At 43.0% G+C, this 21,099-nt stretch overlaps 1 protein-coding gene across 2 annotated transcripts in view; it reads right to left on the bottom strand.

Moving 5' to 3' along the window:
- Positions 1 to 21,099, bottom strand: part of myo3b (myosin IIIB) — a 414,745-nt gene that overhangs the window by 383,960 nt on the left and 9,686 nt on the right. For both annotated transcript variants that reach the window (XM_055638011.1, XM_055638012.1), the window contains exons 2-3: positions 11,592 to 11,779; positions 6,487 to 6,621 (exon numbers count right to left, since the gene is read on the bottom strand). In XM_055638011.1, coding sequence (XP_055493986.1) covers positions 6,487 to 6,621; positions 11,592 to 11,756 — 300 coding nt within the window. In that variant the 5' untranslated portion in view covers positions 11,757 to 11,779. The remainder of the gene's footprint in view (positions 1 to 6,486; positions 6,622 to 11,591; positions 11,780 to 21,099) is intronic.

The following is a 21,099-nucleotide window of genomic DNA, read 5'->3' as shown; positions in this document are numbered from 1 at the left end:
TAATGTTTCCACAAACATAAACCCCCTTTATTAATGTCATGGTTTGATGATTCCACATTCAAATCATAATGAAATATATGTCAAAAGGAGAACGCATACTTCAAAATCGATTTTTTTCCCCGAACAAAACATAATATGTATGACTTTGCAAAATCAGGAAATGTTTTGATTATTTCTTGTCTCTTTTTCCAACTACAAACAAAATAAAGCACTTGGAATTATAACACATTTTAAAGTTTTTTGTCAAATTTTCGGTACTGTGGTAGGCACTGGCATCGATTGGGGGGGGGGGGGGAATGGGGGATATATCCCCCCACTTTTTGAGGTGGGGGATGGCCTGTATTATTATCCCCCAGTCTTTGGAGGTCGAGCAAAAACAGAAATAATAATCACCTGCTCCTACCTCACATGTAGGCCCTACATTATCATAAAAATACTTCAAACAAAAAACATTGTAATCATACTTCTACAATGCACTAAAACATGATTTTAATACATAAAATTTCAAAAAGTCCCTACCCCCCAGGTGTTGCTGCTCTCTGGCGATGGCTGATGATCAAACAATGCACGGCACAGCAGCGCAGCTGAACAGCTGCCTGCCTGGCAATGCCAGAGGTGCAATCCTGACCACGAATGCTGTCTGTGTCGAGATTGCACACTCTCCCCGTGACTGCATGGGTTCCCTCCAAGGGATCCGGTTTCCCATCCCCAAAGACGTGTGGAATTGCAGGTTAATTGGCCATTGTAAATTGCCCCTAGTGTGCAGGCAGTGGGAACATAGGATGACATAGAACTGATGTGAATCGAAAGACAACATGGACTCAGTGGTCAAGTGGCATGTTTCCATGCTACATCTCTAAACTAAGTGACCAAATCCATTCACAACTGCTCAGCAAATGAAGCAATCCACGCCTCCATGCAACAAGGCAGGGACATAATTGAAATATGGGTGGATAAGTGGCAACAAGCATTATTGCCACAAAAGTGCTAGACTATACATTTCTAATTAGAGAGAGTTAAATATTCTTGATATTCAAAGGCATTACTTCAAGATCCTCAGTGTCACCAATGACCAGAAATTCAACTGCAGCAACCCCTGAAAAGCAGGATAGAGTCTTGGCAGAAAACCACTATGGCCTCCCTCACCATGCTATAGAGTTTAGAGATAGCGTGGAAATAAGCCCTTTGGCCCACCAAATCCACGCCGACCATCGATCACCCATCACATTAGTTATCCCACTTTCTCATCCACTCACTACATATTAGGGCAATTTACAGAGGCCCACTTACCTACAAACCTGTACGTTTTTGAGATGTGGGAGGAAACCAGATCACTCAGAGGAAACCCACGCTGCAAAAAAGTGCAAATTCTGCACAAGCAGCACCAGAGGTCAGGATTGAACCCCGGGCTCTGGCACTGTGAGGCAGCGCCTCTACCAGCCGTACTACTGTGCTGCCCATTTATAAGTGCATTGGCTCCCCTATCATTTTTATTCAGGAATCCATTGCTGGTTTGAGTTTGAGTTTAGCTTATTGTCTCGTGTACCGAGGTAGAGAGAAAAGCTTTAGTTGCATGCTAACCAGTCAGCGGAAAGACAATACATGTTACAATCGAGCCATCCACGGTGATCTTTGTAACATTATACAGGGTATGCCTTTTTATTTCAAATAAAGAACCTTGTTTAACTTCCTTAGTCAGGCACGGATGGGTCATCTTTCTCTTTATTTATCAATGCAATGTACCTTTGTTGAGAATTACAAAAGATCTCCTCAAAATTTCAGCAAAATGTGGGGCAGCACGGTAGTGCAGCAGTAGAGTTACGACCTTACCGTGTCAGAAACCCGGGTTCGATCCTGACTATGGGTGCTATCTGTACGGAATTTGTACTTTCTCCCCGTGACTGCGGGTGTTTTCCCCGGGTGCTCCGGTTTCCTCCCACACTTCAAAGATATACAGGTTTGTATGTTTGTTAATTTAGCTTCAGTAAAAATTGTAAATTGTCCCGTGTGTCTATGATAGTGCTGGTGTACAGGGATCGCTGCTCAGTGAATATTTGTTTTTTTTTTTAATGTGCTGTATCTCTAAACTAAACTAAACTAAAATGCTTATCTACCATCTTTCCTTCTGATATATTTCCCCACTACCAACTCAATCCCTACCAATTCACATTTTTATAATTTTACTTAAGACACTAATTGCAGATAAAAGTATCTCACTCTCAAACTGAGGGACATTTTTATCATGTTATGATCACCAAAATATATTTTCTTGATCTCACTGTTACATGTGGCCAATCTAAAACAATTTGTGCCCGAGTCCACAACATATTGTTCTAAGAAACTGTCTTGAAAGCACCGTACATTTATCCTGAAGACTACCTTTGAATTGTCCAAAATAAAATATTAAATGTACCCACTATTATTGCATCAGCTTTCTTGTTAGTCTCCATTATTCCTTGATTAATGACCTGTTCTCCAGTGTAGTAATCACAAGGGGTCCTACACCAACAACTTTTTTCCCTTGCTAATTCTCTTCTCCACTCAAACCGATTCTATCCATAGCCAATATAATTTCTCATTACTGCACTGATTTTACTTGATGTAAAGTTAGCCCATTTATACTCAAGAAATTTAAATTGTTGCATTCTCTTCAAGGGCAAATATGTCAAACATCACAACCATTGAACCTATTTAGGCAAGGTGATATTCAGAAGCAATACAAGGGCACCAATTATTTCCTGTCTGAAGAAGGGTCTCGACCCGAAACGTTGCCTATTTCCTTCGCTCCATAAATGCTGCCTCACCCGCTGAGTTTCTGCAGCATTTTTGTCAGCCTTCAATTTTCCAGCATTGGCAGTTCCTTCTTAAAAATTTTGTCAGTTATTTTTCACATATTATTTGAAAACTTGGCAGAGAGAAATTAGCCCAAATATTTATTCTCTATTGTATGCTTTAGTAATAAAATATTTTCATAACTTCATTCATAAAACATCAACATAATTTTGTTTGACATTAAAATTGTATTCATTTCACAAGAAGGATAGCGAGAAGATCAATGGTTTGATTGTGTTATTCTTCCCAAGTAGTATCCTTTCAGACAAGCTACATTTCCTGAAGCAGACCAATTTCATGAATGATGGACAGAGATTATTGCCCTTTCAATCTTTCATGTCATCAGTGCTACTAGCACAAACCAGACAACTGGCATACTTCAAAAGTCCTTGCATATTGTGCCAAAGGATCAGATTTGCACAGAAATAGTTTTGCACCATTAATGTTCACAAACAGACCAACATCAAGTACATTAATTTTCTGTAAATGACTTCAATTAGAAGTGGTATTTCAGTCAATGCGATTGCTTTATGTGTAATACTTCTAAAGCTAAATGCAGCGCAATATTTTGAATACTTCTATTTAAATAGCCGCGATGTACAAAATTCGCATTCATATACGTACATCAATTAAAAAATGTAAAATCATTATGGGCGGCACAGTGGTGCAAAGGTAGAGTTGCTGCCTCACAGTGCCAGAGAACCGGTTTGATCCTGACTATGGATGACGTCTGTAGGAGTTTGTACGTTCTCCCTGTTACTGCTTGGATTTTCTCAGGGTGCTCCAGTTTCCTCCCATATTTCAAAGATATGCAGGTTTGTACAGTGCCCTCCATAATGTTTGGGACAAAGACCTATCATTTATTTATTTGCCTCTGTTCTCCACAATTTGAGATTTGTAATAGAAAAAAAGCACATGTGGTTAAAGTGCACATTGTCAGATTTTAATAAAAGCAATCTTTATACATTTTGGTTTCACCATGTAGAAATTACAGCAGATGGTTTATACATAGTCCCTCCCATTTCAGGGCACCATAATGTTTGGCACACAGCAATGTCATGTAAATGAAAGTAGTCATGTTTAGTATTTTGTTGTATATCCTTCGCATGCAATGACTGGTTGAAGTCTGCGATTCATGGACATCACTAGTTGCTGAGTGTCTTCTCTGGTGATGCTCTGCCAGGCCTGTATTGCAGCCATCTTTAGCTTATGCTTGTTTTGGGGGCTAGTCCAGTTTTCTCTTCAGCATATAAAAGGCATGCTCAAATGGGTTCAGGTCGGGTGATTGACTTGGCCACTAAAGAATTGCCCATTTTTTCGCCTTGAAAAACTCCTTTGTTGCTTTAGCAGTATGTTTGGGTTCATTGTCTTGCTGTAGAATGAACTGCCGGCCAATGAGTTTTGAGGCATTTGTTTGAACTTCATCAATGAAGATAAGTGAGCCGATACCTTCAGCAGCCATGTATGCCCAGGCCATAACACCCCCACCACCACCGTGTTTCACAGGAGGTGGTATGCTTTGGATCTTGGGCAGTTCCTTCTCTCCTCCATACTTTGCTCTTGCCATCACTCTGACGGAAGTTAATCTTCATCTCATTTGTCCACGAGACCTTTTTCCAGAACTGTGGTTGCTTTTTTAAGTACTTCTTGGCGAACTGCAACCTAGACATCCTATTTTTGCAGCTAACCAGTGGTTTGCATCTTGCAGTGTAGCCTCTGTATTTCTGTTCATGAAGTCTTCTGCAGACTGTGGCCATTGACAAATCCACACCTGACTCCTGAAGGGTGTTTCTGATCCGTCGGACAGATGTTTGGGGATTTTTCTTTATTATAGGGAGAATTCTACTGTCATCAGTTGTGGAGGTCTTCCTTGGCCTGTCAGTCCCTTTGCGATTAGTAAGTTCACCAGTGCTCTCTTTCTTCTTAATGATGTTCCTAACAGTTGATTTTGGTAAGTCTAAGGTTTGGCTGATGTCTCTAACAGTTATATTCTTCTTTCTCAGTCTCACAATGGCTTCTTTGACTTTCATTGGCACAACTTTGGTCCTCATGTTGATAAACAGCAATAAACGTTTCCAAAGGTGATGGAAAAACTAGGTGCTGAGCGCTCTCTTATACCTGCATTGAACACACCTGTGCAATGACAAACACCTGTGAAGTCCTGTGTCTCAAACATTATGGTGCCCTGAAATGGGGGAACTATGTATAAACACAGCTGTAATTCCTACATGTAGAAACCAAAATGTATAAAAATACTCTTTAATAAAATCTGACAACGTGCTCTTTCACCACATGTGATTTTTTTTCTATTACAAATTTCAAAGTGTGGAGTACAGAGACAAATAAATAAATGATGGGTGTTTGTCCCAAACATTATGGAGGGCACTGTATGTTAATTGGCTTCTGTAAATTGTCTCTAGTGTGTAGGATAGAACTAGTGTACACGTGATCATTGGTCGGCGAGGACTCAGTCAGTTGAAGGACCTGATTTCACGCTGTATCTCTAAATTAATCTAAACAAAAGAATAGATGGGGCTTTTCACAATTATTATAAAACTGATTCTGATAAACATTTAAAACAAATTCTACCCATCTCATTTTCACCAGGAAAAATCGTAAAAATCTATTTTATTGATGCTGTTACTGATTTCATTTCCCCCCATTGCTACCCAAACCCAGGAATTCAATCTTATAGAGACAGAAAAAGTCTACAGATGCTGAAATGTTGAAGAAAAAAACAAACAGCATCCATGGATAAAAACACACAAGCGACATTTCGAGTCTGGACTTTTCTTTAGGGTGATCAAGAAGGGCCCCAACAGAAATGTATTGTTTCCATTTCACTCCACAGATTCCATCTACAATATGCCAATGTGCAATATGTTTTATGCCATCCTATAAACAATCATCAAGAGAATGGTTAAGAAACTTGACACTACATAACATATTCCAAAGACACAGCATTACTGATTCTACTTTGTAAAAGTTGCCTGTCAAATAAATGTCAAAATGATGAGGCATTAATGACATTGACCCTAACTTTAACTAGGTGAGTTGAAGACTTGACACAGATGCAGAAATCTGAGCTAAAAAGCAAACTGCTGGAGGACCTCAACTGGTCAAGCAGCATCTGTGTAAAGGGATGGTTGACATTTTGGGTCAAGACCCTGCATCAGAACGGAGAGGGTAGAAGGTAAGATAGCTAATAAATTGTGATTGGGAGGGGTGGGGGGGTGAGGTTAGGGGCTGGTAGGTGACAGGTGGAAACAGGTGAGGTTGGGGGATCTCAATCGGACGTCCCACCACAGGAAGGATAGTGGCTTTGGAGAAATGCAGCCTCAAATTACATTGGGCTAAATTATGAGGTGATAGTGTAATGAGGGTGAGTATAAGAAATTAAATGTCTCAGATAAATTATTCCTGACAGTTGACAAATCACCAACCATAAGGCAGGTACAGGATACTGAGTTGGATGATCAGCCATGATCATATTGAATGGCGGTGCAGGCTCGAAGGGCCGAATGGCCTACTCCTGCACCTAATTTCTATGTTTCTATGTTTCTATATATATAGCTTTATATCTCTACAATGTTCTTTTGTATTTTTCTCCACAGGTTAAATATGATAATTATTTTAAACCCACAGGCTCCTTACCTCCAAAACCAACCATAGATATCCACCAGTCTTCAGATCAGTTTTGTAGAACATTCCATAAAATTTAACAACATTGGGATGGCTTGTGAGTGACTGGAGGATACTATATTCTGCTTCAATTTCCTCATCGACAACCTAAGAATGTGATAAAAATGAATAAACGCTCATAAATTAGCATAAGGTGTACTCTGAAAGAAGAGTTAAAGGAACTATAATGACAATAGCTTCACAAAATTAGTTGGTTTTTTTTAATCCTAAAACTGACCATGACCTCAGACAAATTATAAAACATCCATTTCACTTTTATGGAATGCTTATTTCCAAATCCAGCATCGCAAAATTAACAACGTGAGATGTGTGAAGTAAGTCACTTAGAGGCTGAAGCTGGTTGATATTAAAAAGTCTCTATTAATTAAACAGGCATTCTCTTAGAGGCCATCTCAGTAGAATCTCCAAACTTAAAAAGTGTATCGAATTTTAATATAAATGTTTAAACATGAAAGACAGCAATAAATGATTAACTATTATTTCAATGGTTATAACTACCTACTTAAATTTTTATATTCTGTATCTGTATCATAGAAATAGGCCCTTCAGCCCACTGATGGTGACCATGTTGGCATAATGAGCTAGTCCTATTTCCCCACACATTGCCAATAGCCAAATATACCCTAGGTAGACAAAAATGCTGGAGAAACTCAGCGGGTGAGGCAGCATCTATGGAGCGATGGTAATAGGCAACGTTTAGGGTCGAAACCCTTCTTCAGACTGATATGAGGGTGGGGGGGTGGCTGGAAGAAGAAAGGAAAAGGTGGAGCCAGAGGGAGAACTGAGAAGGGGAGGAGAAAGTAGGGATTACCTGAAATTAGAGAAGTCAATGTTCATACCGCTGGGGTGCAAACTGCCCAAGCGAAATATGAGGTGCTGCTCCTCCAATTTACGGTGGTCCTCACTCTGGCCATGGAGGAGGCCCAGGACAGAAAGGTCGGATTTGGAATGGGAGGGGGAGTTGAAGTGCTGAGCCACCGGGAGATCAGGTTGGTTATTGCGAATCGAGAGGAGGTGTTGGGTGAAGCGATCGCCAAGCCTACGCTTGGTCTCACCGATGTAGAGCAGCTGACATCTAGAGCAGCGGATGCAATAGATGAGGTTGGAGGAGGTGTAGGTAAACCTCTGCCGCACCTGGAAAGACTGCTCGGGTCCTTGGATGTAGTCAAGGGGGGAGGTAAAGCGACAAGTGTAGCATTTCCTGCAGTTGCAAGGGAAGGTGCCCGGAGAGGGGATGGTTTGGGTGGGAAGGGACGAATTGACCAGGGAGCTATGGAGGGAGTGGTCTCTGCGGAAAGCAGACAGGGGAAGAGATGGGAAGATGTGGCCAGTGGTGGGATCACATTGGAGGTGGCAAAAATGTCGGAGGATTATTTGTTGTATGTGACGGCTGGTAGGGTGGAAGGTGAGGACAAGGGGAACTCTGCCCTTGTTACAAGTGGGGGGATGGGGAGTGAGAGCAGAGTCACGGGGTATAGAAGAGACCCTGGTGAGAGCCTCATCTATAGTAGAAGAGGGGAACCCCCGTTCCCTGAAGAATGAGGATATCTCCAATGCCCTGGTGTGGAACACCTCATCCTGGGTGCAGATGCGGCATAGACAGAGGAATGGGGAGTAGGGGATAGAGTCCTTACAGGAAGCAGGGTGGGAAGATGTGTAGTCCTGATAGCCATGGGAGTCAGTGGGTTTATAGTGGATGTCGGTCAGTAGTCTATCACCTGCGATGGAGATAGTGAGGTCAAGAAACGGTAGGGAGATGTTGAAAATGGTCCAGGTGCATTTGAGTGCCGGATGGAACTTAGTGGTGAAATGGATGAAGTCAGTGAGTTGTGTGTGGGTGCAGGAGGTGGCACCAATGCAGTCGTCAATGTAGCGGAGGTAGAGTTCGGGGATAGGGCCGCGGTACGCCTCGAACAAGGATTGTTCGACGTACCCTACAAAGAGGCAGGCATAGCTAGGGCCCATGCACATGCCCATAGCTACGCCTTGTATTCGGAGGAAATGGAAGGAGTCAAACGGAAAGTTATTAAGGGCAAGGACCAGCTCTGCTAGGCGGAGGAGAGTATCAGTGGACGGGGATTGGTTGGTTTAGCCAAATATACCCTTCCCATCCATGTATCTTTTATGTGTTTTAAAAGTTGTGTGTAGACGTACCGTTGCAGAATTACATATTTAGAGAAATGGGGCTATCCTAACAGGCAGAACACCTTTTAATATTTAATTATCAATGGCAGGTGCGAAAGATCTGAGCACAACACTTAACATAGGCCACTTCTGATTGTGTTGAAGGGTGGCTCCTTGTGTACACAAACAGCGGAATTTTAAGTGAGAAGACTGACATGTGTTGAACTGTGGATAAAAAATGCCGGAGAAACTCAGCGGGTGAGGCAGCATCTATGGAGAAAAGGAAATAGGCAGCGTTTCTGGTCGAAACCCTTCTTCAGACTTTTTCGACCCGAAACGTTGCTTATTTCCTTCGCTCCGCAGATGCTGCCTCATCCGCTGAGTTTCTCCAGCATTTTTGTCTACCTTCGATTTTTCCAGCATTTGCAGTTCCTTCTTAAACATATGTTGAACTGTACCTGAAGTGGCAGAGGTAAGTCTTTATGATGTGTCAATACAGGGGAGGGCCACTTAATGTATTGCTTAATCTCATCATGAAAGTTTCAATGAGGGCCAATTAACATATTCAAAATTATAAGGCCACGTTTGACAGGAATAGCGCTGACATAGTAAAGGGCCTGTCCCACTTGGCCGCCATTTGCGCGTCACGCAGATGGCGCACGAAGATTTGGTACATCACAAAATCCTGCGCGGCCGCTCGTCACTGCCTATGTCATCGCGCACCATGTGTGCGTAATTCGCACATCACGTGCGTGTCACATCGCGCGCGTCGTGATGCTTAAATGATGTCGCGTAATTTACGGCCAAGGTGACAGGCCCTTAACAGTTTGGAAATAACAAAAATTTGCCACTGGGACAGGCACATGTTATAATCAAAGATCCTATAGCTATCCGCTATAGGACCTTTGGTTATAATAAAAACAATGAACATGTTGTGTCAGATATAGGGTTTAACCAGCATTTTACCAAAGAAACAAGAGATAGATGTTTAAGGAAGGAAACCTTGAACCTGAGCTTTGAAAGCAAACGGTGCAGCTGCCCAAGGTCAAGCATTTGCAATTAGGGATGATCACATCATAGAAATGGATATATGGAGGTTGTCCGGAGGTAAGGCTACAGGAAATTACAGACATGGGAAAGAGTGATGCCATAGACAATACTAATTTTAAAACTGAAGCCAATATTTCACTGGGAGATACCAGAAATAAAAGTGTAAGAAGATAACAGATGGTTCTCAAAGCTCCAATTGCATAGATAAGAAACAAATCAGGCTAAATATGCTGGAAAATAAATCAAGGTTTGAGGATAATACTGGAAATGTGAAAAGTATTGAGCAACAGGTTCAGCCTCATGAGGGTAGATACAAAAAGGTGAAGTAACTCAGAGGGACAGGCAGCATCTCTGGAGAGAAGGAATGGGTGACGTTTCGGGTCGAGACCTTCTCTCCAGAGATGCTGCCGGGCCCGCTGAGTTACACCAGCTTTTTGTATCTACCTCCGATTAAAACCAGATTCTGTAGTTCTTTCCTACATATTCAACCTCTTGAGATTGGACACGGACACAATAATTTTGGAGGTTTACAGAGGATAGGATAATGGACGGTGGGCAGGTTTGTCTCAGATTAAGTGTTCAAAGATAACAAAGGATGAAGAAGTGTGTAAAGTAATGTGATGCTGGTTTAAACCGAAGATAGACACGAAAAACTGCAATAACTCAGCGGGACAGGCAGAAGAAGGATGGTGATGGACCCAGCGGGGGGGGCACACTGAGAAGAGAACAAGCGCCGAGAACAAAGAGGGAACAACATGGCTAATGAGTACTTTTGTAACTTTGTCGATGCCAGAAACGTGGCGAATATGTGTGTGAACTTTGTGTATTGTATGCAAAATGAAAGAATTTAACTGTACTTAGCTACATGTGAAAATAAAGTATTTAGTAGCAGGTAATATGAGACTTGATCAAAGCTGACCTATGTTACAGAGGAAAACAGGTAGCAGTGTTAGAGTAGACATGCAGTTAGAAATGTGTCTAGTATCAAATAACCAGATTGTTTGCAATCTAGCTATTTTAACCATAGTTAAATAGTTCACAGGGAGAAGGATAGAGTCATTGGCAAAGGAGCATTTTATAAATAGGGTAAAAAACAATGATTTTTGCTCTCAGCAGCTCTTTAAAGGAAATACATAGAATCAGAAGATATAGACACAAAATCCTGGAGTAACTCAGCCGGTCAGGCAGCATTACACCGAAGATAGGCATTCAAGCATTTTGTGTTTATCTTCAGAGTAAACCAGTGTTGCAGTTCCTTCCTATACATGGATTCAGAGATAGAATCTTTTTAGCTTGTATTCTCTGGAGTTTGAAACCTTAATGAAACATATTCAAATTATGAAGAGGCCTTAGGGGGTGGCACAGTAGCACACATAACAGCGCCAGAGACACGGGTTCAATCATGATGACAGGTGCAGTCCATATCGAGTTTGTGTGTTTGTGTGTTCGTATTTGTGTGTTCGCTCGACTTTGTGTGTTCTCGCTTGTGGGTTTTCTCTGGGTTCTCTGGTTTCCTCCCACATTCCAAAGATGGACAGGTTTGTAGGTTATTTGGCTTCTGTAAATTGTAAATTGAGTGGGTAGAATAGTGCTAGAGTATAGGGTGATCGCTGGTCGGTGTGGACTTGGTGGGCCGAAGATACCCCAAGGAATCCTTAATTGGGAGAAAGAATCTAGAAATGCATAGTCTTAACTGCTTAAGACTTGGGCTAGGAGGAAATGGGACTGGTAGCTCAACAGCTATGTTTGTGAGCAACTTATTCTTGCTGTGTAAATGTATTTTCACTCAAATGTTAAGATATATCAATCACATTAATAAAAATACATGCAATATTGTCAGTTAAAATAATGATATTTTCAATTAAAATATTCCAAATACTAACACTGACTGTATCCAGTATTTTGACTGCCGCTTGGCTACCATCTAGCTTATTAGACACTTTGTAGACTTTTCCAAAGGTTCCCTTTCCAATTGTCTCTATTATTTCCCAGACGTCCGTAGGTTCAGTCAATGTCTCAAGCCCAGCCTGTTGATAGGCAGCCGCCATAAATATGGAAAATAGAAAACTTCCTGAAAAATAGAAAATATGAATCTTGGGTAAGAGCCAAGGCTGAAATGATGCATTCAATTTTTTTCTGCAGATAGGTCAGAGAATAATGTAACATTTGAAACTAAATAAATACTAACATATACATCTTTAAACAGAGGTTTTACATGATATACTATCGAAAACAGCTGTTCTGAAAACTCATTGCGAAGGACACAAACATAAATGTGACAGCTGTACAATATTATAGCAGAACACAGAAATAAAATGGTAGGTGTATCAAGTCATATGATACACCTCATCCTTGTCAGCATAGTTAGGGGATCTATAATAAGCCTGCACAGTATAGGTATGAAGGGCTCCTTGCACAGAAATGCTTCCCAACTGCAAAGTTAAATATAATTGGTCCCAGGATCAAACAGGTGCCGAAATCAGATGTCAGGATCAAAGCGACCCATTCCAGGATTTTGTATGAATTCAATGCAGCTTATGTGCATGCAATCAGCGAACTGTATTACAGGTGCACAACCTTTTATCCGAAAGCCTTGGGACCAGACACTTGTCGGATTTCGGACATTTTCGGATTTCAGAATGGAAGATTTTTAGCGTAGATTAGGTAGGTAGCGCGGGCGGCTTGAAAAGTCTGGAGCTGCTGCCTCCTCCCCGGTGACCGGGAGAATCATTGCATAAATGTTAGTCAGTTAGTTTGGAGGGATTTTATGTGGTGGTGGTGGAGTCGGGGTGAAGGGGGAAACTTTAATTCTTAGTCCCCTACCTGGTCGGCGACTCCCAACCTCGCGGAGCTGGGGGCTCCGTCCGGCCGCGGGCGGCGCCGGTTGTAGCTCCGACCCCGGCAACTCTACCCCTGGCTGCGCGGCTCCAAATCCAGCGACGCTCCGCGATGTTGTGTGTCGGCGGCCACAGCGCTCCGGAGCTTGCCGCACGGTGACCCGGTAAGGCATTGCCCGCTCCCCGCTGGTATCCCAGCGCGACGCCGCCGACTCCCGGCATTCGCGGAGCTGGGGCGTCCGGCCGCGGGCCGCGCTGGATTTGGAGCGCCACGCAGCCAGGGGTAGAGTTGCCGGGGTCGGAGCTACAACCGGCGTCGCCCGCAGCCCCACCGGCCACAGCGCTGCGGAGCTTACTGCACGGCGACCCGGTAATGCATTGACCGCTCCCCGCCTCTCCGACCAGGTAGGGGACTAAGAATTAAAGTTTACCCCTTCACCCCCCCTTCACATAAAAGCCCTCCAAACTAACTGACTAACATTTAAGCAATGATTTACAGATGTTTAAGCGTCTCCCAGTCTCCAGGGAGGAGGCAGCCGCTACAGTAGTACAGACCTGGGTTGACCGTGGGTCGTTTTGGGTCAAGTTTGGCGCCAAACGCGAGCTTTGGTGCGCAGACGACATCTGGAAAAAATGGCCGGTTTTCGGAGCTTTTCGGTTTCTGGAACACCGGATAAAAGGTTGTGCACCTGTACAAGATTTACACTTTAGTTCTTTGTAATACTCCATGCTCCATTGCAAAAATCAACCTAACCATCACAATGCACAAGACATGAGAGAAGGCAGTTGGCCAACATTTAGCAGAGGATTGAAAGAAAAGAGAAAAATAATACGTTATTAACTAGATCTGCATACAAGTCCACGTAAATAATATTACATATTGTTCTAAAAATTCTGTTTGATAAAAATTCTGTTTGATGCATTGTACTAAAGCTAGATGTGCAGATAAAATATGCAACAATTATTGCACCCTCACAATCTTTGTGTTTTGTTTTCTTTTCTAGATCACAAACATATTTGCAGCAGACTAGAAAATTCCTTCTAGCTATTTCAAGACCAGGTTACAATCCATTGAGATCATTCTGAAGTGTAGTCACAACTGCAATGTAGGAAATGCAACAGCCAACGCATGAATAGCAAGATGCAGCAAATAATAATTAATACCAATCTATTAATCTATTTTTTGAGATTAATTTCTCTGATCATCAAAATAGCATCTTTGGATCCCGCAGGAGCAAGCTTGACCTTTGTCTGAAATCTCATCCAAAAGGTGACAGCTGCAACAGTGCAGAACTCGGTAATGCTTTGAGCACAATAACCTATGTTTGAAATCCATCTTCTAACTTGGGGGTTCTACCATTTCTGCAGCTAACCTTCCAATGACAATAGAGGTAATTCTGAAATTAGTGGGATTTTGCTACCCATCCTCAATCAATAAATAGCACAAATATCTATAATTCATTTTTGTGAAATAAACCAAATAAATGTCTTGTACGATCTTAAGAAAATGAATGCAATAATAAAAAGTTTTATAAAGAATACAAAATTTGCATAATATACTTCATCACTTAAATAAAACTATATATATATATATATATATATATAACTAAAACTCTCATCTTGTTTGTTTCTATGTCTGTGTCTGTCCAGGGTGTGCTCGCGGAACTACGCCAAAACTGTACACGATAGCGCTACAATTTTTGGACGACCATACTCATTGTTCTGGTGTGTGTTTTTATCAAGTTTCATTCAAGTTGATGGTATATTTTACAAGGTATTCACATTTTAAACGTTACAAAATCCAGTTTGACAAAAATCAATTGAACTTGCACTGGCAGTTAGCAGGGTATGATGTCACAACGGGATCTCATTTACATAAACTGCCCATCAGCAATGTTTCACCCCACAATTGGATCTCATTTCCATAAAAAAAGTTTGTTCCATTCAGATTGATGTTATATTTTACAAATTATTCACAATTTAAACTTTAAAAAAATTAAATTTTCACTTTTAAAAAATCAAACTTTTCACTTTAAAACTTGCCCTGCCTGTTACAATGTTACCAAATGACCGAACACCCAGTGCAATGAGAGATTTTTACATTGTTGTAAGGAGAGGGAGGGAGTGGGGGAAGGGAGGAGGAGAAATGTTATTTAAACATCGTGTTTAATGGGGGAGTGGGATAGGTGAGAAGTGAGGATAGAGGGAGAGGATGGAGGGGAGAGGGGAGGGGGTTATGGAGGGAGGGGTTATGGAGGGAGGGAGGGAGGGTAGAGGAAAGGAGAGGGAGGGAGGGAGGGAGTGGGGAGGAGGAGAGGGGAATGAAGAGGGAAGGTGAAGAGAACCCAACGGGTCCCACTTGGTCTAGTATATATTACTAAGACTCTCTGTTTGTATGCGTGTGAGTGCGTGATGATTCAAAACGGTACACAATAATGCTACAATGTTTGGACACCTTGCTCACCAAGAGTTCAAGAGGCATTTATTATCACCTGCACCAATTGGTACAGTGAGATTTGAATTATCATACAGCCAAATGAATAAAAAGAACACAATACACAATAGAATTTAACATGAACATACCCACACAGCAGAATCAACGTTTCCAACTGTGAGGGAAGGCAATAAAGTTCAGTCATCTTCCTCTTTGTTCACCCGTGGTCGGGACCTATGGGCCCTCTGAATTCAGCGCTACGACGACCCGATTTTCAGGCCCTCTTGGCGGGATGATCGGAGCTCTGGCGTCGGAATGGAGAATACGCTCAGCGGCTAGGAGTTCTGAATCAACCACTTCCTACCGTAGACCGCGGCTCCCAAAGTCCACAGGGCGAGCTGGGCGGAGCTCCAACACTGGCGATCCTCGGCAAAGATCCCAGGCTCCGCGATGTTAAAAGTCAGAGCCGCCCGCGGCTGAAGCTCCACAAACCACAGCTCCAAGGTTTTAAAGTTGGCAGGCCCAACACTCCGGAGCTTCAACACGGCGATCCCCAGTAAGGCATCGCCCGCTCCGCAATGGAATTCAATGCTGCGCCGCCACTCAAGCTCTGGCCGGTCTCCAGCAGGAAAGGCCGCGCCAATCCAGATGGTAGGCCGCGAGGAGGGGGGGGGAGCAAATATGCGACTCGGAGAATAGACGCATCCCGACCAGGAAGTGGTTTCCCTCTTCCTCTCCCCACCTCCCCCAAAGAAAACTCCATGAACATACTTTTAAACAGACTAAAAATAACAGAAAGGGTGAAAGGACGTACAGACTGCTGGCGAGGCCACCCGATGACGACCATTGTCCAGGGATGTAAAAGGGACTAGTTTTGTTCGGATTAATGTTATATTTTACATGTTATTGACATTTTAAACTTTACTAAAGCCACTTTTCCACTTGCCCTGCCCGTCTTCACGTCACAATGACGTCACAATGTGATCCCGAATATCATTTACATAAAAACATTATTCAAATTCTTTCATTTTCATTCACAATGAAGTCACAATGGGATCCCAAATCTAAGGAGAGGGAGGGAGTGACTGAGGGTAGGGAAAAGGAGGGAGGGAGATGTGAGGGAGGCAGTGGGGGAGGGGAGGAGAAGAGGGGAAAGAGGAAAGGTGAAGAGGCCTGGCATGGGCCGAGCCCCAGGGTTGTAGCCGGGCCCGGGTTTTGGGCGCTGGGGAGCGGACACAGTCATGGACTGGGACCCGTGTGCGGCTCCGGGCCCTGGGCTGCGGATCGAGCCGGTGCGGGGTCCGGAGACTGCTGCTCCGGGTCCGCGTGGAGGGAGAGGAGCAGAACCCAGGGCAAGGACTAGGCCGCAGCCTCAGCCTCTCCCTCCCTCTCCTCCAAACCGCTCGGCCCATCCCCCCCGACAGCCCTCGCCTCAGTTACTTCATCGCCGACATAGTGGAGCAAACAGGGCCAGCGGTAGTTTACATCGAAATCCTGGGGAGGTGAGGAGGAAGCCTGGGGAGGATTGAGGGGGAGCAGGAGGTATGGAGGGAGAGGGAGGGGAATGGAGGAGGGAGTGGGAGGGAGAGGAGGAGGGAGTGGGGGGGAGGTAGGGAGTGGGGGATAGAGTGAGAGGAGGGCAGTGGGGGAGGTGAGGAGGGAGAGTGGGGGGGCGTGGGGATAAGGGGGAGATGAGGAGAGGGGGAGGATAGGGGGATAGGGGGATAGAGGGATAGAGGGAGAAGAGGGGATAGGGAGGGGAGAGGGGTTATGAGGGAGGGAGGGAGGGAGTGACTGAGGATAGGGGAAAGGAGAGGGAGGGAGATGTGAGGGAGGGAGTGGAGAGGGGAGTAGGAGAGGGGAAAGAAGAGGGAGGGTGAAGAGGAAGGGGGAGGGAGTGCTGGGGATGATGGGGAATGGAGTAAGGGTAGGAAGAGAGATAGTGAGGTAATGGAGGAGGGGAGGGAAAGAGAGAGGAGTGGAGGGAGGGGGTGAGGGGAGGAATCAGAGGAGGGTTGGTGGAGGGTGGGGAGAGGGTGGATAATGGAATGGGGAATAGGGGAATGAAGAGGGAGAGTGAGATGCGTTCACATTGATCTTATATTTTACAAGTTATTACCATTATAAACTTTAAAAACATCAACTGCGCATGCTCAGTTGGGGGCTATGGGTAAGTGGTGGAATATTACATTGGGGGAACGGGACCCAACGGGTCTGCACTTGGTCTAATATCCTTTATGCACGAGAAAGGACTGCATTGACAAGTGATAAAGTTCCAACAACGTGAGATTATCATTCTGTGGGCAGACAAAATAGCGTGTTGAGATTTCTAGCAGCATTATTATTAACTATATTAACAAACGATGGATATTTGCTGGATATTAATCCAGTGGGTTTCAAAAAACATTTTCAACTAAAAGTGATCAAGATTATGAATTTTCATAAATGCAGGCTTTGACTTGATTGTGCCAGGGTTTTTTGTCCTAACCATGAAGTTCCATGAAGGTGGCTCAGTACTTCAACTACCCCTCCCATTCCCAATCCGACCTCTCTGTCCTGGGTCTCCTCCATTGCCAGAGTGAGCAACACTGGAAATTGGAGGAACAGCATCTCATATTCCGCTTGGGGTGCCTGCATCCGGTGGGCATGAACATTGAATTCTCCCAATTTTGTTAGCCCTTGCTGTCTCCTCCCCTTCCTTAGCCTTTGAGCTGTCTCCTCCCATCCCCAGGCCTTCGGGCTCCTCATCCTCCCTTTTTCCTTCCTTCTCCCCGCCACCCCCCTATCAGTCTGAAGAAGGGTTTCGGCCCGAAACGTTACCTATTTCCTTCGCTCCATAGATGCTGCTGCACCAGCTGAGTTTCTCCAGCATTTTTGTGTACCCATGAAGTTACTCCCATCCTTTAGAAAATAGGTTATTACTTTATAAATCAATTGATTTGGATGGCAGTATATTCTGGATTATAAAATATTTTATGCAACCAATAAAATGACAATTTAAGCAGAAATAACCAAATTCAATTTTGTACTACCTTAAAATGTCCAATACCATGGACCTAGGCTTCAGTGGAACAGTGATTTATCAACATTTTGTCTTGTTGAAAGAAAGATTAATGTTACTCTCATAAAAATCACAATCTTATCCTTCAATTGATTCCCTTTTTACATCCTAGGGAAGAAACCGCTGACACTATTCATTACTCTTAATTTGCAATCAAGACATAGAGGATTTTAAAATGTTGGACCTTCCACCAACACAGTTATCACCTTGAAGTGCAATATAAATATAGTTTGCAATCCATACCGTGAAGCCACCAAATCATGGGCTATGACAGGTAGACCCAGACAGGGGCCTGTGTTTGAGCACATGAAGTTCACTAATGCAAGGTATAAGTATGCTGTTCGCTTCATCTGTAAAAATGAGCAAGCTATGAGGGCTGATTCCATGGCTAAGAAGTTGCTAAGTAACAATGCTACAGATTTTTGGAAGAAGTGAGAGCTCTTAACAGTTGCAAAATATCTCTACCATGCACTGTAGATGGAATCTCCGGAACAGCTAATATCGCGGAGTTATGGCGACAACATTATAGTACTTTATTCAACTGTGTCCAAGTTGACTTGTATAGGGGGACAATATTGAGAGTAATGATTCAATGGTGATTATGTCACATGAGGTGTATCATGCCATGAACAAGCTGTCCAACAACAAAGCAAGTGGCTTGGATCATATTTCTGCTGAACATCTTAAGTATGCGAGTATGAACATAGCTCCTCTCCTTGCTATTTGTTTTACTGGCTTTATGATTCATGGCTTGTTACCAGACTCAATGTTGTCTGTTCTGTTAGTGCCTGTCTTTAAGGACAAAGCTGGTAAAGTAGGCAGCCTAAATAATTACAGGCCCATAGCTTTAGCCAGCATATTGTCCAAAGTTTTAGAAAGAGTTTTGCTGGATAGAATAAATGAGTTTGTTAACTCAACAGTTAACCAGTTTGGCTTTAAAGCTAAACATGTCACTGACATGCATATATGCCCCAAAGGAGATTGTAAACAAATATAGAGGCAAAAACCCTTCAATCCTTATGTGCTTTATTGATGCTTCCAAAGTGTTAATCACAGAAAGCTGTTTGGTAAAATGAGTCAAAGAGGGGTGCCTGAATACATTGTTAGAAATCTGGCCTACTGGTATGCCCACCAGACTATGCAAATAAAATGGGGCAATAGGGTCTCAGCCCCATTTGGGGTTAGCGATGGTGTTACAAGGGGGAATTTTGTCCCCAGTCCTTTTTAATCTATATATTGATGATCTGTCTAAACAATTGAAAGCCTGTAATACTGGGTGCGTGATTGGTAATATTTTAGTAAACCATATTATGTATGCAGATGATCTTGTGGTCTTTAGTCCATCTAGCGCTGGTTTTCAGCAGCTCCTTACTATATGTTCTGTGTATGGTGTGGAAAATAGAAACATAGAAATTAAGTGCAGGAGTAGGCCATTCGGCCCTTCGAGCCTGCACCGCCATTCAATATGATCATGGCTGATCATCCAACTCAGTATCCCGTACCTGCCTTTCTCTCCATACCCTCTGATCCCCTTGGCCACAAGGGCCACATCTAACTCCCTCTTAAATATAGCCAATGAACTGGCCTCAACTACCCTCTGTGGCAGAGAGTTCCAGAGATTCACCACTCTCTGTGTGAAAAAGTTCTCCTCATCTCGGTTTTAAAGGATTTCCCCCTTATCCTTAAGCTGTGACCCCTTGTCCTGGACTTCCCCAACATCGGGAACAATCTTCCTGCATCTAGCCTGTCCAACCCCTTAAGAATTTTGTAAGTTTCTATAAGATCCCATCTCAATCTCCTAAATTCTAGAGAGTATAAACCACGTCTATCCAGTCTTTCGTCATAAGACAGTCCTGACATCCCAGGAATCAGTCTGGTGAACCTTCTCTGCACTCTCTCTATGGCAATAATGTCCTTCCTCAGATTTGGAGACCAAAACTGCACGCAATACTTCAGGTGTGGTCTCACCAAGACCCTGTACAACTGCAGTAGAACCTCCCTGCTCCTATACTCAAATCCTCTTGCTATGAAAGCCAACATACCATTCGCAAAACATGATATTAAATATAATGCTAGTAAGAGTGCTGTTATGATCTGTAGAACCAAAGAGGTTAAATGTCTAAAATTTCCTGATTTTAAATTGTCTGACAATAATCTTAGTGTCTGTAATAAGGTAAAATATCTAGGGCATACAGAACAAATGACAGATGATGAGGATATTTATATGCAATGACGCATGCTGTATGTACAGGCGAATATTCTCTTGCGTAAATTTGGTGCGTGTGCAGATGTGGTGAAGATTTTGCTATTTAGAGAATACGGCACACCACTCTACACTGCGCACCTGTGGTCGAACTATGGAAAGACAAGTTTGCAGAGACTGAAGGTGGCATATAACGATGCCATGAGAACACTGCTAAGGGAACCTAGATGGTGTAGTGCCAGTAATATGTTTGTGGCTGCAGGAGTCAGTACTTTAGAAGCTATCCTAAGAAATCACATGTATAAATTCATTTGCAGGATAAATTACTCTAAAAATGTAATTATTGTGGCCTTGTCAAACATAAGGGTTAGCACTGCACACTACGAATCCCAGTTGTGGAGACACTGGTATCGTTGTCTCGTTGTAGGACATTGATCATTCTTTTAATCTGGATTTTTAATTCATGTATCGTGGGGTTTTTTTAAATATAATTTATGATGCTTTTATGTGATATACTAAGATTTTATATGTACATTATGATATTTTTTAATATGCAATGCATTTTTTTAATGTAATGTTGCCCCTTGTCTGGACCTCGAGTCCATAATAAAGTTTATTATTATTATATTATTATTATATCAATGACTTGGATGAGTTAGTAAGTTAGCATGATTAATAAGTTTACGTTACATCATCTATCGTTGATATGTCACAGCATTGCTATGACCAAATACAACTGGTTCGACCCGGCCTTCGGGTGCTGTCAGTTTGCATGATCTCTCTCTGACTGCATGGGTTTCCTCCCAGCGCTCTGGTTTACTCCCACAACCCAAAGAGACGTGCAGGGGGCCTCTGT

This window comes from Leucoraja erinacea, chromosome 7 (assembly GCF_028641065.1).
Source record: "Leucoraja erinacea ecotype New England chromosome 7, Leri_hhj_1, whole genome shotgun sequence".
NCBI lineage: Eukaryota > Metazoa > Chordata > Chondrichthyes > Rajiformes > Rajidae > Leucoraja > Leucoraja erinaceus.
This window is presented reverse-complemented; position numbering and strand designations above follow the sequence as displayed.